Consider the following 17130-nt stretch of genomic DNA (forward strand, 5'->3'; position numbering starts at 1 on the left):
TGGGGCAAGCTATTTTTGGGGCGAGTTGACCAGCATTCATTTTTGTAATACATTATATTTGACAAATGGTATTTTTATGTTCCTTTTGTCCTTTTAAACTTAATACTGGGGGGAGGGGGTTGCGATCTAGCTTGGTTGGTAGAGCGTTCACCTAAGGTGCCTTCGTTATACATGTATGTAGGTTCAAAACACCTCAGTAAACCAATTCTCTGACTATCTTTTTATTTTGTTTTTGCATCCCAGCTAGTGCACCACAGCTGATATATCAAGGCAGAGGTGTGTGCTGTCCTGTCTGTGAGAAAATGCTATTTATTAAAGGAAAAATGTAGCAGGTTTTCTGTAAAACTTCATGTCAAAAATTACAAAATATTTGAAATCCAATATTATGATTAATAAATTAATGTGCTCCAGCTGGTGCACATGGGATGCAAATTACTCTTGAAACCATTTTTCTAGCACAGTGCTTCACATTTGAAAACCGTGAGTTCAAGCCCTGCCACGTTAATTGAATTTGATGTTCAGCAGCAATAGCATAGCTTAGATATGAATTGTAAGAGGTCAGGGGTTTTACCGGTGGCAATTTACTACTGTGGGGGGGGGGGGGGGGGGATTTAGCTCAGTTCGTTGAGCGCTCGCTTGAAGTGCTTGCATCGCAGGATTGAACCACCTCAGTGGATCTGTTCAACTGATTGTTTTTTTTCTCGTTCCAAATAGTGCACCACAACTGGTCAAAGGCCGTGGTATGTGCTTTCCTGTCTGGGAAGTGCATATAAAAGATCCCTTGCTGCATTAAGAAAATGTAGCGGGTTTCTTTTATTGACTAGAGTCAGAATTACCAAATGTTTGACATCCAATAGTCGATGATTAATAAATCAATGTGCTCTAGTGGTGTTAAACACAGACAAACTTTATTGCTGTTGGATAAAATATTATTGCAGTTGAGAACATAATGGTTGCTTTATAAGTTATATGTTTATTTGTTGCAAAAGAAGTTTGTTTTGTTTAACAATACCACTTGAGCACTTTGATTTATTAATCATCTGCTATTGACTGTCAAACATTTAGTAATTTTGACATAGTCTTAGACAGGAAACATTCTACATTTTTCCATCAGTAGCAAGGGATCTTTTATATGCACCATCCCATAAACAGGATAGCACATACCACAGCCTTTGGTGTACTAGGTGTGGAGCACTGGCTGGAGCAAGAAATAGCCCAATGGGCCCACCGATGGGGTTTGATCGTGTTGCAAAAGTTACTGGTGTAAAGTTGATCTAGGTGGGCTCGAAATTGCTGTAGATGAGTAATTTGCCTATGAAATGACCGAAACATTTTGTAATTACCTTAGTAATAACATAAAGTTGCTAATTGTTTCAAACCCTGCAATTTTGCAGCCGGTACGGCAAGATGTTTGTGTTTTAAATGTTTTTTTTGTTTTTTTTATAGGCAGTGCTAAAAAGTTTTTATGATGATGAAGTCTGTGTTGAGTTTGAAAACAAGTGAGTTTTGAATTTGGTCATTTTGATTTTCGAATGAACATGCATATTTACATATAGTGATTTCCCTAGAAATTTGGCAAGGCATGGTAGACTAAACACTTTTGGGGCATTTTCACCATTTTCGGGGCACTTGTTTTTCATTAAGAATACACAAAAATTAATTGAAATAAACATTTAATGTGATTTATGTGCTTGCTTTAATAAATGAATAGCAAAAGATATAAAAGGCATATTTTATTAATTAATAATACCTTTTGGGATGTTTTATAAAGACAATTTTAGAATTAATTAGTGAAAAAGGCTTGTTTAATCTCAGGGCAGCATGGTGCTGATTAAGGCAAGATGGTGCTAGACTATTGAGCATGGTGCTGCACCATGCTAAAACAAGCTAGCAGTGTTCGAGATTCAAATTTTGGGGCAGTATCCCAGTTGGATACTAACATTTCAAAATGAAATTCATAAATAACATTGTAGCAAACTTGACAACACTGTTTTCGTTCCCAGTCTATTGCAACGCCGCAGTCGCAGAATTTGTGAAATTTGCAATCAAACGGAATCTATGTTTGAATACTAACAAATTAATATTTAGCAGTAATTTAAAAGTGATTCTGACATTATTAGTGATAAACTTACCTGTATCAATTTTCTGCAGATGTGGAATCAATATCTCAAATAAAATTTTAAGGGATGAAACATCCAACAAAAACAATAGTGACTTAGCGGTTCCCAGTCTATTGCTATGCCGCTATTGCCCCAGTGTAGCATTAGACTGGGTATGAGTTGGGGGAGATATTTTTATGGCATAGTATTAGACTGGGTACTAGCTCGAAAATACTGTTACTTAACTTCACCAGTAAATGACGACTTTCATTGTTTAGCGAAAAATAAAAATGCAGGATTAAAAAACCCAACAACATTATATGGTATCCCGGTGGGATACTGGGTTCTTGAAGTCTGGTATCCAAAATTAAATTCTGGTATCCCTGGGATATCGGGATACCGTTAATCTCGAACACTGGCTAAGGAAAACACTATACATATGTATATAAATATGTATATGTATGGCGGCATGTTTAGTATGTAGAGCACTCATGATATATATATATATACAAAATACATTTAAAAGTTAAATCAATAGCACTCCTGTCCAAAATAAAAAAAGTTCACATTTTATGTCAACTTATTGTAGTCTCTTTAAAAACAAAGATGTTTGAAGCATTGTTAAAATGGTGATCACCATCACACACATGTATATATTATTATATGTGCTTTTGAATATTATTATATGTGCTTTTGAAATTATCATTACCATGTTCAATTTTGAATGTTTTTCCCTTCAATTTTACAGTTGGCAGCCAGAAAGACGTGTTAAGTGCAATCAGGTTCGGCTGCCCCCTAAAGAAAGTGGGAAAGTCGAGTATAAAGATGACGATCGTGTTGAAGTGAGTTCAGACATGAACATTTAAACTACTATTTAATTTTTTAGTATACTGTAACAGTCGTTGAAACTTGCAGTGCTTATATGGTTTTCAAAAAATATTATTAATGCACTTATATCCAATTAAGGTTCAAGCATGCTGTCCTGGGCACATAGCTATCTGGGCTGTCTGTCCAGGACTTTGGGTTAGTTATTGGTTGGTTAGTGGGTTAGTGAGAGAGAAGAGGATGTAGTGGCCTTACACCTACCCATTGAGCCCTTAAGATCTTGCTCTGGGTTGGAGCCAGTACCGGGCTGTGAACCCTGTACCTACCAGCCTGTAGTCTGATGACTTTACCACGACACCACCGAGGCCTGTTGTAGACATTCAGATCAGCTCTTGAAGTTCAGATCATCATTTGACGGCAAAGTAGTACAGATAATGTTGAAAATGTCATTGCAAATCAGGGGCCTAATTCACTAAACTCTTGCAACTTTGTGATCTCGCAGTGCAATGCTAAAAGATTTGAAAAAAAGATGCTTTGTTGTCTAGCAGAGCCTAAGAGACCGTTGTGAAATTAGGCCCCAGTTTTGCAACACTGCTAAGTGCCCTTGCAAATTTTGAGGGCTGTAAAATAAACACAATCAACTTTGAATAGTCATCACTCTCCAATAATTTTGACTTTAAAGGGAGACAACTTAAAATAGAATTAGATGTGGGACATTTATATATGATTTATTTTATGTTTTCGGAGAATTAACATCTGGTACATATATTTATTTGGAATCTTCCATTTTCTTTAATAAATAAAGATGTTATTCATGAAATGCTTTTCTCAAAATGAAAATGTGATTTAGTTTGTGCAGTACATAAAAGTTGTGATATCAATGGTTTTCTTTTTAGGTTTACGCAAAATCATCGGAAGATGCTGCATTTGCGTGGTGGCCGGGAAAGTTGAAAATGCTTAAAGGGGAGTTTGCTGTCATTGAATACAGTGGAATGGACAAACAGTACAGCGATATCATCCCCCTGGACAGAATTCGCCCAGTCAATACAAAGTAAGACAGCATGGTTTACAATAATTGCTGTACGCTTTTTTGTATTTATTATATCCTTACAAAGTCAATACAAAACTAATCACTGATCTACATTAATCACCATATAAATTGTTTTTCTTGATGAGGGACGTATCTAGGAAGTTACTAATTTGGAGGTGGGGTGTTAGGATCTGGTTAATGTTTAAACATTATTCTTATTTTATTTCTTTGTATTGAAAATGATAAATTCTGAAGAATTGAAAATATGGATTTATAATCCACCCTCACACCTGGACCTGTTGATAAAATGTATTTTACATGCCTGTATTGGATGTTCAGATGTGATATCATCTATCTGGGCAATCTAATTTTGTAGACTAATAGACTCCATCATATGTGGTCATATGGGATAGAAAAAGTACACCTGAGGTGGTGGAAATTTTGACCCAGGACGAGGCTTGCTTGAGTCTCTTTCTCCCATTCATTTAACCATTATTTTACATGAACAAACAAAGATGGCTGACCATTTTATCATAAATAAACTACATTGTCATATTTTCTGCATCTGTTTCCTGTGTTAAATATAATTTAACACTACAAATTAACACGAAAGCTTTTATAATGAAGGTTTTAATAACAAAATATCAATCTAAAACTATCCAACGTATTACAGTTGTGTTATATGTTGCATGATTCAGTTTTACAAGATTATTACTGAAAAAAACCCTGGTTTTGAATGTAATATCTTCAATTTTTAATAACCTTTTATTATGCATTTTTTCAGTCCTCCAATCACTAAAAACAGTTTCTTCAAATATATACTGGAAGTTCCACCTGATTTGAGGGATGTGTAAGTATTTGGTGACAGTATATTGAGATACACAAAATAAAATATAACCTAAAATTATTTCATAGTCAGGATTAAACTTACACCATATTCAGGTCCTAATCTAGCCGGTTAAGTGAAGCTTTTTCCACAAAAACTCGGCTGAAGTGCTGAGTTATTAATTAGAAAATAAAAGTTGCTGTAATACTTTAGACCTAATTCAATTTTAAAAGCAAAATCATACAATAGATATCAGTACACCAACTTGTTTATTGTCATAGCTCGGTGCACATTTTGTTGGTAATTTATTTTACTTTGCTTAACTGTTCATCAGTGTATGTCATGTCGTTTATAGTTGGATCTACAAATGTTCATTTCATTTTTTTTTTTTCTTCAAAAATTAATTTTATTTATTATTTTAATTTTTTTAAAGACCTAGAATAATCCTGAATTGGTTTTTTTTTTATATTCACCAAATCAGTTTCAGGTAGGCAAGACATTTAATGCTGTGGAATTTTTGCGTTATATTTGGTTTAAGATTTGAAAATCTCTTGCTTGATATTTCAGGTGTCAGGAAGATACCGTTCATGAGGACTTCCGAAAGCACATCGGTCCGGCTGTTCTCAGTTACAATGCTACAGAGAATACTCTTCAAATTCTGGTACACGTCCTGCATTATGTTACACATCTGTGGTTGTTGTGTATGTGGTGGGGGGGGGGGGGGGGATCTGACACTCGCCAAATTCGTCAGTTGCGAATCTTGAAAACAATTGGCAAATTTTATTTTGATTTGGTGAAAGAATTTCAAGTCTTAATTGATATTTTGTCACACAATAACTGAGTATGTATAAAATTTGGAAGTTTGATATATGATTTGGCGAACTTTTCTGCTGATCCAGAGCTAGCCCTGGGTGATGTATGGGAGACGGGGCTTCTGCCAGAGGGTAAAATACATAAATGTTTGCATATTTTATTTTTTTGAGTTAACTTTTTGACAACATTAATTACTCTTATTAAATGCTATATGATCTTCTTAACCCTAACCCTAAAATTAACCTATTTTCTTTCTCTGGGAGGCCCCCCCCCCTCCCCCCCCATACCCCCTGTTGACTCTGATTGCATTCAATTTCATAGTGCCATACCAAAAAATTTCTTTCTGGCAGTGACATTGGGAGATGTAGATCAGTTGTGGAGTGCAGGGCTCGCACTGGAAAGATTTCAGATATGTAGGGTATTTACTTGAAAATTATTTAAAAAGTTGCACACTTAAACAACATTTATATTAGCCAACTACTCAATGTTGTAGCCATTTTACATAACAAATAGCAATTGGCTACTTTGTCTATGGTCAGGATGACCCCTAACAGTGACTGCCAGAGATATGACGAGGTCATAGGATCGATCCCCGATGAAGAACTCAACTTTTTATTTTATTTTTCATCTTTTACTTCAAATAATTTACAATTAGCATTGACATAAATGTTAAGTTTATGTAAGTAACACAAATAATGCACCTGTTTATTTGAATTTTTTTGGATTTTTTTTTCAGTCCACTAACGAATCTGTGATTAAAAAGGCTTCCATTATTGGTGACATGTTTCTACGCAACCTTCGTCAGAAAGTCTTACTCAAGCAAAGAACAGAAGAGGCAGTTAAAAAGTTGCAGGTTTGTAGATCGATGTGAACATGTATGCATTGATTAGAATACTAATGCTGGTGTATTGGTAGGTAAGCCAAAGCGATTAAAACGAGCCTGCGTTAGAACAGTATTACAGTTTTTGTGGAGGTTTATTCTAGTTAGCTTTGTTGCATCTTTTATTGGCAAATTGGTGAAGTTAGACTACTTATTTAGGATAAACATTGCTACGGAGATATTCAAATTTTTATGAGCGTACAATGACACATTTTTAACAAATATTTTTTGAATGTTTTGTTTATTTTTAAAAGCATTTCTCCTAGCCTATGGTTTGTATGAAGATAGCATTGCACTTTAATAACAGTATTTCTAGTAGTAATGAGCCTTTTAAATTAACTTTACTAATAGTAATAATTGCATCTTTAAGATAAATATTACTCTCAATAATCAGACATGAAAATGCTGCGTAATTCATGTCCCTATTTACAAAACTATATTAACACTACAATATCGTAACACCGTTGTAGGCTATGGTGTGTTTTGTAGTGACGTCATAGTCTATGATGATTTTATGATATCTTAGGGCTAAGATGGTTTTGAAAATCTGTAGTCTAGATATTACTGTAACACGAAAACTAGATATTACTGTAACACGAAAACTGTTTTTATCCTTGTTCTGTAATAAAAAAACTCACAAGCACATCCTATTTTACACCATTCTTTAAAGTTATCTAAAAATTCTTTTCTCTTTTTTTTTTTCTTTTCTGATATAATTTTCATCTCTAAATAGCAAACATTGAAAAAAGTCGAAGGGTCATTCAGGTTACTGGGAGGTTACCACATGTCAAGAAAGTCGAAAACGGTACATCATTCTGCACAAAACATTTTGAACAAAAAAGCAAACCACGAAGGGTCATTAAATTTTACCAATCAGTAGTCGAAAACGGTTTAAATATAAAAAACCATTTTGCAAAAACACAAGTATCAAAAGTCGAGAAATATAAATAGCACACAAGTATGAGAATAGCAGTATGAACGAATAATAAAGTATCAGCATGTTTGTGGAGGAATGATAATGGCAGTTGTAAACTAAATAAATGGGTCGTAAACATATATATATATATATATATATATATATATATATATATATATATATATATATATATATATATATATATAGGTCACCAGGCCTGTAATTTATGGTAACGGTGCATGGGTTACACGGTTTTTGCTTATTTTGGTATCTTAGTAGTGCTCCTTTAACCTTTAGACTACTGGATTAATTTTTTACAAAAAAACACGTTCAGTGGGTACAGGTTTATAATTTTTACTCGCATATATTCACTTAAATGTTTTATAAATACATAAAATAAAGTTCATATTTGAATCAGTAGGTATTATTTCGGTGGGTCTTTGTAACTTTTATGATATTTTAGATCATTTAATGTTGATTAAAATTAGGCAAAAAATCTAAAAAGCAGCATTTACTTGTGGGCATTTGTGGCCAGCTGTTCAGTATTTATGTCCATCATTCCCAATAACTGCTTTCGGTGTTCGAAATAAGCACTTGTCCATTTGTCCTGACAAGTGAAAATCTGCTCGGACAAGCAAAATGTACCATAGTGGTTGTCCAGTGGACAAGTAAATTTTTTTAATGCAGTTTCATTTCGAGCAATCAAAACTAATGTCCTTGCACTTGAATAAACCTAACAACTGATTTGGACATGTGAAAGTATTAACGGACAAGTAGATTTCTATATGTATTTGTCCGATGGACTAGTGGAAATTTCTGCTTATTTCTGACCCCAATTTTATTTTTTAAAGAACCGCAATTCATGTCCCAATATTTGGTGATCAAATTTATTATCAAATTAGCTGTCACAATCAGCTATTGATCCCTGGGATATCTCGCCTGCAATAGTCAGAAGGTTAAGAATGATATGATGTAGCTCAATGGTGGGAGTTGCGATTAGTCCTAATTTTAAGGACATCATAAGTACTGTCCAGTCATTGGGAGAAGTACACATGAAAATTCTCTTGCTGCTTTTTGTCATGTCGTGTTGCAAGTTAAAGGTGATATATATACTTTTCCACTTTTAGAAATTTCCCTGTTATGCTCCAGTTCTCACAAATTGTAAGCCCTAAATCAGTGAAACTTGGTTTATATTTGCATAAATGTAATATGGGATGCGACGTAGCCCGTTGGTAAAGCTGTCGCCTGATGCTCGATTGGTCTCTGATTGATGCTACTAATGCAGGGCTAGCTCTGGCAATGGCTAAATTTGCCATTTGCAAATTTTGAAAACAATTGGCGAATTTTATTTTGAATTTGTGAAGTAATTTTACTACATTTTATTAGAAAATAACTGGTTTTGTGCCATTTTTTAAAGTTTAATAGATAATTTGGCGAAACTTTATGGTCACACAGAGCTAGCCCTGGTAATGAAAATATGTAGTGGATTTCCTAAGACTATAAAATGTTTGACATCCAATAGCTGATGATAATAAATTAATTTAATGGTGGTGGTGTTAAACAAAACAAACAAACTTAATGTAATATGTTTACATGTTAACAAAGAAAATGTTATTAAATTTAATTACTTTTTTGTGTGAAATACAGTATTAGTGTTTTTAATATTAATTTTCCCCCTCTACAGTGTTTGCATGTAATACGTTTTAAAAAATATTTAATGAAGTATCAGGTGTATTGTCTGATTAACATATTTACATGCATGAAGCTGTGAGTATCGCTTTAACATTGTAGAATTTGTACGTATTAGGCAGAACCTTTCAGAAAAGAAATAGCTATTACATTAACATCTATACAGCGGACAAAAATGTCCGTTCTAATAATACAGTTCTTGCTTCTTCTTTTTTTAGCAGGTTACTGGCAATTATTACCAGCTGTCAGCAATGTTTGATGTGGGTGATTTCATATGATTTAATTATTTGTGTTCCACAAGACTCGCTCACACCCAGCGTTATGTTTCTGCTTTAATTCTGCTTAAGCTTCAGAAGCAAAACCTCAGAGTATTTAAAATGAAATCTTGGCATTGACTTTGTAAAAAAAATGGGATGGGGGGGGGGGGGGGGGGGGGGGGGAACGTAGCCCAATGGTACAGCGCTCACTCGATGCACGGTCAGTGTGAGATCGATCCCCGTCGGTGGCCCCATTGCGCTATTTCTCATTCCAGCGAGTGCATCACAACTGGTATATCAAAGGCTGTGGTATGTACTACCCTGTCTGTGGGATGGTGCATGTAAGAGATCCCTTGCTGCTAATCGGAAAGAGTAGCCCATGAAGTGGCGACAGCGGGTTTCCTCTCTCAATATCTGTATGGTCCTTAACCATATGTCTGATGCCATATAACCGTAAATAAAATGTGTTGAGTGCGTAGTTAAATAAAACATTTCTTTCTTTCTTTGTAAAAAGAAAAGTTGTGCCTATGTTTTTGTTCTTCACACACAGTCTATTACAAATGTAAACAACATATATGTGAAGTATAATCCATTAATTTGACAAAATTTTACTATGCTTATAATAAAACTAAACTATTGCCAGTTGACAAACTGATAATGGAAATAAAGCAGAAAAGATTTTTTTTTTTTTTTTTTTTTTTTTTAAATTTTACATGTAAAAAATTTTTTTAAATAAATATTTAAAGAGAAATATATTTACTTGTAATGCAGATAGATAGGTGTATATACTCGGTCAAAGATAGTCTTCATTAGGAACAGCAAGTGATCAGTCTCACTCCTCTCCACAATTGCCTGAAAAGTTTTAGGAGAGCTGTAAATGTATTGCAGGGATGTGAGAGCTACGCAGAAATGCTTAAATGCACTTTTCCATTTTGTCTAAAAAAAAAAAAAACCCATAATGTTCAATACTGTTGACCACACAAGGTTCATTTGCACGTTTTCACGGTTTCAAGTTTATGTTGTGTGCCTTATTTTATAAGTTATAACCAATTTAGATTTGTTAGCATTGAATGCAATTTTTGGCAGTTTCTGGGGTTGCAAACAACAATTTTTCTTCAGGGGCACTTGAGTGGCCCCTGGACCCCAGCCGCAGTAAGCTTTTTTGTTCCAGCCCCTCTCACATCCCTGTTATTGACTTGCAATTAAAAACTTTTTATTTGAAACTGCATATGATGGCTCACCTGGCACCATTTGAAGAGAATGATCTTCAGTTTGACTTGATTTTCCTCAGATTGAAAACTGAAGATAATATCTGATTAAGTTTTAAGTGACTTGATTTCTAGCTCTTCTACTACTTCAGCTGCTTCTAACATCCTGCTAAAAGTGACCTGTGTTTATTTGTAAAAAATATTGTTTGTGTGAAAACGGTAACACTAATATTTTAATAGGCTTTACAGTGGAAATATACAACTTATTAATTCTACAGCTATTGTATTTAACACAATGAAAATTAACGCTTTTTACTTTTTTATTTCTGTGCAGGGATGTCGTTAAACATTCATTCACTTATAAGAAAAAATGCTGCAAGTTTTAGAAAACAATCGCTATGGGTTAAACAAAATACATATACAAACCAGACTTGCTTATTTGGTAAATGAACAAAACAGTTATAAAATATAAATAAAAAGTCCAGATGGGGGCATATTTTGATTAAAGCCGCACACCCTAGTTCCATCCAGCGAAAATAAATTATAATTTGGTTAATCTACAAACCTGTAACACACTTAGATCACGTTTTTATCAAATGGAGTGAAAAAGCAGGTTTTATATCGATAAATACCATGGGAATCCCCATGTCCCAATTGCTTGAAATAATTTTGAAAGTTAGTATTCTGATGTCACCGGTAGATGTCGCTCGAAGCACAACAATGCCTACGTCACGACAAATTTCACAGACTTGGGGTGCGTTCGTTTCACCTCTCCTGGACATGTCCCAACTGTTCTGTCCTGGTTGTATCCCCTCTCCAGATATCGTAAGACTTAGCAAAATTATTGGTTTTAAGGGTTTGTAACATTTTGTATTGAGACACTTACTTGTCTGAACTTTATTGTTACTGAAAATGTTCACGAACTGTGAAGAAAAATCTCACAAATGAACAACAACAAATCTGATGTTGATTATACGAATAGTGCACAAGAAAACAAACCGAACCAAAATGATAACGGTCACGTGATATACCAACGTCTGTGACATTGAAATGGAAATATCCCCTCTAAAAATAGATTGGACCCCGCTTGCTTAACGTTTTTTTCTCGACAACACGTCGTGTGAAAAAATGCATTTCGTGGTTTTACAAACATCAGGATTACCAAAAAGCACTTCAGGTGAATGGAAATGTGTATTCTAAATAATAAAATATAAGTAAAATGCAATTTTATTTGTGAAAAATGGGGTTTAATAGCGAAAAACAACGCCGTAATGGTTAACAAATAAACGTAACTAGGGTGTTTCCCTTTAAAAAGAAGTTTTAAAAATGACATTAAAACTGTATGTACTGTTCGAAATAATGCTTCCTGGCAGGTAAATTTGCTGCTTACTTTTAGTCAACATCTAACCCTGATCTATGTACATTCATCTCTGTGCGTGCTAAATTTTGTTTTTAATTTTTTTTAAAGTTATTTTTAATTAAAATACTTTACTTTTTAGTTCAGTGTTAACTTTATTACATTCAGGTCAATTTCTCACAGACTAAAAGTCCTAGATAAATGAAAAGTTGGTTTACAGTAAACAGTTTCATCTGTTAATGTTCATTTCAATATATACATTAAAAACTTCTTCTTTTTTCTTTTTTCTTTATTAAATTAAAATTAAATTATTTTTTATTTATGGTGGATGTAACTACATGTATAAGTTTGTTAGGTGTGACATTTATTTGTGTGGAAGGCTTGTTTTTTCATGCCGCCTTTTACAGTGTGCTAGGGTATTAATTTAGAATTTGAAGCTACATGTAATAAATATCGGACTCCTTATATAAAACAAACACTGCCATCTCTGCTAAAAATGGCTAGATGCTTTGCTGATCACTGAGGTACTTGTAGTTGACAAGTTTTGTTAATAACAAACAGGGAGCTTTTTGTAGAACTTGTAAATTACGTTTGAATACATCGTTACAGTATCTTCTTCATTTGTGTCAGTTACTGAATTATGTCTAAACTTTTTTTTTTTTTTTTAATTTATTTATTTATTTATTTATTTTTTTAGATAATGTTAATGAAAAATAGTTTTTATAGTTTTCTTTCATCTGAGGGGAGGATAGGATTTTACACTGTTGGCAGAGTGTTTGAGCTGCGTGGATCATGATATCGAGCTCTCTTGGTCTGAACAATCATTTTATTTGCCTGTCACTCTTTCAAGTCTAGCTTTGCATATCCCATATTGCATTCGCACATAGACATTTGGACATTTATTTACATGGACAGTAACAGGTTATATAAAAATAAAATGGGTTATCTTAATGTTTGATCTGAGGTGAGAGGGTGTATAAACTATTAATGGTGTAAGAAATTTTCAGTTCTTAAAGCCATGTTCAGACTTCTGAGTGTATACCGTATATCTTCACCTATAAGTAGAATTTTGTTTTTATCAAAATTTTATTTTATAACTTGAGAGTTGGGTGAGATTGACTTACTATTAGCCTTTAGACTACTGGATTAATTTTTAACAAAAACCACGTTGAGTGGGTATAAGTTTATAATTTTTACTCACATATATTCACTTAAATGTTTTATAAATACATGAAATAAAGTTCATATATGAATCGGTAAGTATTATTTTCGTGTCTTTTTTTTATTTTTTATTATTTTAGATCGGCTAATGGTGATTAAAATTAGGCAAAAAATCGAAAAAGTTGCATTTACTTACGGGCATTTGTGGCCAGCTGTCCAGTATTTATGTCCATTATTCCCGATAACCGTGGTTTTCTGACCAGAATTCTTTTTAAAACCCGAACTAAGATTCATATTGCAATATTTGGTAATTTTCGTTGTTGGTAAAACGATCAAATTTATTATCAAATTAGCTGTCACAATCGGCTATTGATCCCTGAAAATGACCGCGACGTGCCGCCATTGTTGTCAAGCGAAAATACTTGCCGAAAACCACTTTTTGAACTCAAAATTTCAAGGTATTTTCAATTGAAAAAATCAAAACAAAAGCCACCATTTTGAAAAAAAATCGTTTTGTTTAATTATATTTCCGTTTCCGGTGAGTGTCGTGTGCAAACCGGCGGGAAATATGAATTGTGGAATGCACTGTATACAGTATACAGTATATCGACTGACGTGACGTCGGGCGAGATATCTCGCCTGCAGTAATCAGAAGGTTAGTGTGTCCAAAAATTACATATGAGCCATTCATGATACATATTTGTTGAAAATATGAAATACTTTAATATCTTTGTAGGTCGTTTTTGATGAATGAACTCCATGCATATATATAAACAGGTTTAATTCCACACACTTTCTGCCGCACTGTGCTGCACTATTAAACGTTGTGGTTTTGGCTCTCTGTCTTCTGTGCGAACTTCAGGGAGTTAGTCTGTTTCAGAACACAAAGATCCGCTCAGGCTACATGGAGGAGTTCATAGTGCGCGAGGACCTCATGGGGCTGGCCATCGGCACGCACGGTGCCAACATACAGCAGGCACGCAAAGTGGAGGGCATCACCGGCATCGAGCTCGACGAGGCCACGTGCACATTCAAAGTTTACGGGGAGGTAGGTGGAAATAGAGGTGTACATTTTAAAGAGGTGCATAAAAATCGGGATGTAAATTTATCCAGAGATGCATAGAAATCAAGATGTAAATTTACTCAGAGGTACGTAGAAATCGGGATTTAGATTTGACCAGAGATGCGTAGAAATCAGGATATAAATTTACCCAGAGATGCGTGGAAATCGGGATATAAATTTACCCAGAGATGCGTAGAAATCGGGATATAAATTTACCCAGAGGTGCGTAGAAATCAGGATATAAATTTACCCAGAGATACGTAGAAATCAGGATATAAATTTACCCAGAGGTGTGTAGAAATCAAGATGTAAATTTATCCAAAGGTGTGTAGAATCATTTTATTAACCTGGTCATTTGAAAATAGCAAGAGAGAAAAGTTTAGAGAGAGATAAGTAGAAATGAGGGGTGTTATTGCATTGGGAAATATATTGAACAAACACAAATATTTTAATGTTTTTGGGGGGGGTTTTCATCATACAATTAATTCAGGATATAGACTCGAAATGGAACTAAAATGTTCCCTAGAATTTAATAATTTTAATGGCCACAAACACAAATGGATTCAGATTGAATAATTTAAAATAGGTGATGTTGGGATGATAGAACATTATACTGATCTTTAATTATTTTTCAGACAAAGGATGCAGTGAAACAAGCGCGCAACACATTAGAATTCTCTGAAGAAACGTTCCCAGTGCCTAGGGATTTAGTAGGTGTGTGGTTGGGTTTCATTCCAGTTCAGTATTCCGTCTTACTTGTGTGTGGGTTTGTGATTACAGCTGCACCCTTGTTCTTTCATTTCGGTTTACATATAATTAACTCTTACCTTGCATCAGGCAAAGAGCTACAGGTCAAGCTCGTCCTGGGAACACACCTCAGCATTCTGATTGGTTTGTCCAGGATCGGGGTCAATGGTTAAAAGCTTTTTTCCTTGTGCCTCCCCTCAGTGATGAAAACTTGTGTTGTGTTGGAGCAGATTCTAGGTTGGGGCCTATACCAAGCACCCTTCAGTCTTAAAGCTGATTGTAAATGGCTTGACTTTTAACTCAATACAGTGTGTTAAGAATGCTGTTGATGATTAATGTCAAGATCGAGGGACAGATTTGGCAGGCCTGTTGGGTATTACTCTGCATTGTTCTTCTGAATGTAGCTTGGTGGTAGAGGAGCAGTGAATGTTTGGAATCTGTCCTTAGTGGACCTATTGGGGAAAGCAAAGGCCTGGATGTGTTCTGGCCTGGATGTGTTCTGTCCTGTCTGGCAAGATCCTTACTCCTATAGAAAAAACCCCACTGGTTGAACAAAAATGTACTGGTGGGAAGGAAGAAGGGATCACTCCAACATTCAATTTCATATTACTGACGTTCAGTTTTACATTACTGACATTCATACTTTACTTTATACAGACATTACGACACTAAATTTCGCCTACAATATAAAGCCTTCCCTTATTTGTTTTCTCTTACTATGATGTTTCAAGAAAATATTTTTCAGTGGAATTTAATTTTATTTTGTTCCTTTCAGCCAAGGTTATTGGTAAGAATGGGCGGACGATTCAAGACATGGTTGACAAGTCTGGTGTGGTGCGAGTGAAGATAGAGGGAGACAATGAGGCCGAAGATGTGAGTGAAGGAACGTGGCCGGAAAAGACTGTAAGAAATACTTAGTGTAGAAATACTTGGTGTTACCTGCTAACATTTAACTATCAGGGCTTCTAGATTATGGCAGCCCCACTCCCATGGCTAGTGATATTCAATGTTGAGCTAGTAAATAACTACTATTGCCATGCCCGATGGCTAGTGATACAAAATTGTCAAATGTTGCAGTTAAGTCTATTTTATAAATATGAATATCCTGACCCCACCCAACCCCCAATGTTAGTGTGTTTAAGCTCTCTGTCTTCAGGGGACATATCTGATTATTACTATTATTTAGTAAATTTTATTAACTTAAAGTAAGGTGGGGCTAATAAATTTTGAATCGTGGCTAGTAAATTTTTTAAATCACTGATCCCATGGCTATTGGATTAAAAAATTTGTCTAGAAACCCTGAACTATAGTCCGTCATCTCCTACAAAAATGTTTTTTGGAAATAATTTCTGTTTGGTTTGACGTAAGAAGAAAAGTAAAAGTGTTTTGGAAGAAATAAAAAAAATATATATATTTTTGTGTGCAATTTAGAAAATAATATCATGGCTAGCTCTGACACTGGCCAGCTTCGTCAATTGCAAGTTTTAAAAACAATTGGCAATTTTTATTTTAATATGATGATTAAATTTCATGTAATAATTGTTATTTTATTAGAAATTGAAAATTTTGCCCCGAAAATACCATGGATGTATGTTGAATGATGCCTGCTAAATGTAGCTGGAGTTTGTTAACCTTTAGACTACTGGATTAATTTTTGACAAAAACCATGTTGAGTGGGTACAAGTTTATAATTTTACTCACATATATTCACTTAAATGTTTTATAAATATATTATATGAAATAAAGTTCATATATGAATCGGTATGTATTATTTTCATGTTTTTTTTTTGTAATTTTTATTATTTTTAGATCTGCTAATGGTGATTAAAATTAGGCAAAAAAAAAAAAAGTTGCGTTTACTTATGGCATTTGTGGGCAGCTGCCCAGTATTTATGTCCATTATTCCCGATAACAGTGGTTTTCTGACCAGATTTTTTTTTTAAACCCGAAATATGATTCATATTGCAATATTTGGTGATTTTCGTTGTTGGTAAAACGATAAAATTTATTATCAAATTAGCTGTCACAATCAGCTATCGATCCCTGAAAATGACCGCGATTTGCCGCCATTGTTGTCAAGCGAAAATACTTGCTGAAAACCACTTTTTAAACTCAAAATTTCAAGGTATTTTGAATTGAAAAATCAAGACAGAAGCCCCCATTTTGAAAAAAAAAAAAAAATCTTTTATTATATTTCCGTTCCCGGTGAGTGTCGTGTGCAAAACGGCGGGAAATATGAATTGTGGAATGCACGGTATA

General features: G+C 34.4%; 1 protein-coding gene across 3 annotated transcripts in view; it reads left to right on the forward strand.

Annotated features, from left to right (window-relative positions):
* LOC121371407 (fragile X mental retardation syndrome-related protein 1-like) overlaps positions 1-17130 on the forward strand; it is a 33872-nt gene that overhangs the window by 4473 nt on the left and 12269 nt on the right. For 2 of the 3 annotated variants that reach the window (XM_041497282.1, XM_041497298.1), the window contains exons 2-10: positions 1447-1499; positions 2848-2941; positions 3821-3975; positions 4739-4804; positions 5348-5441; positions 6330-6446; positions 13924-14109; positions 14760-14838; positions 15647-15774. In XM_041497282.1, the coding sequence (XP_041353216.1) occupies positions 1447-1499; positions 2848-2941; positions 3821-3975; positions 4739-4804; positions 5348-5441; positions 6330-6446; positions 13924-14109; positions 14760-14838; positions 15647-15774 (972 nt within the window). The remainder of the gene's footprint in view (positions 1-1446; positions 1500-2847; positions 2942-3820; positions 3976-4738; positions 4805-5347; positions 5442-6329; positions 6447-13923; positions 14110-14759; positions 14839-15646; positions 15775-17130) is intronic. The other variant, XM_041497290.1, reaches the window with a different exon arrangement.

The sequence above is a fragment of the Gigantopelta aegis genome, chromosome 1 (genome assembly GCF_016097555.1).
Source record: "Gigantopelta aegis isolate Gae_Host chromosome 1, Gae_host_genome, whole genome shotgun sequence".
In the NCBI taxonomy this organism is placed as follows: Eukaryota; Metazoa; Mollusca; class Gastropoda; order Neomphalida; family Peltospiridae; genus Gigantopelta; species Gigantopelta aegis.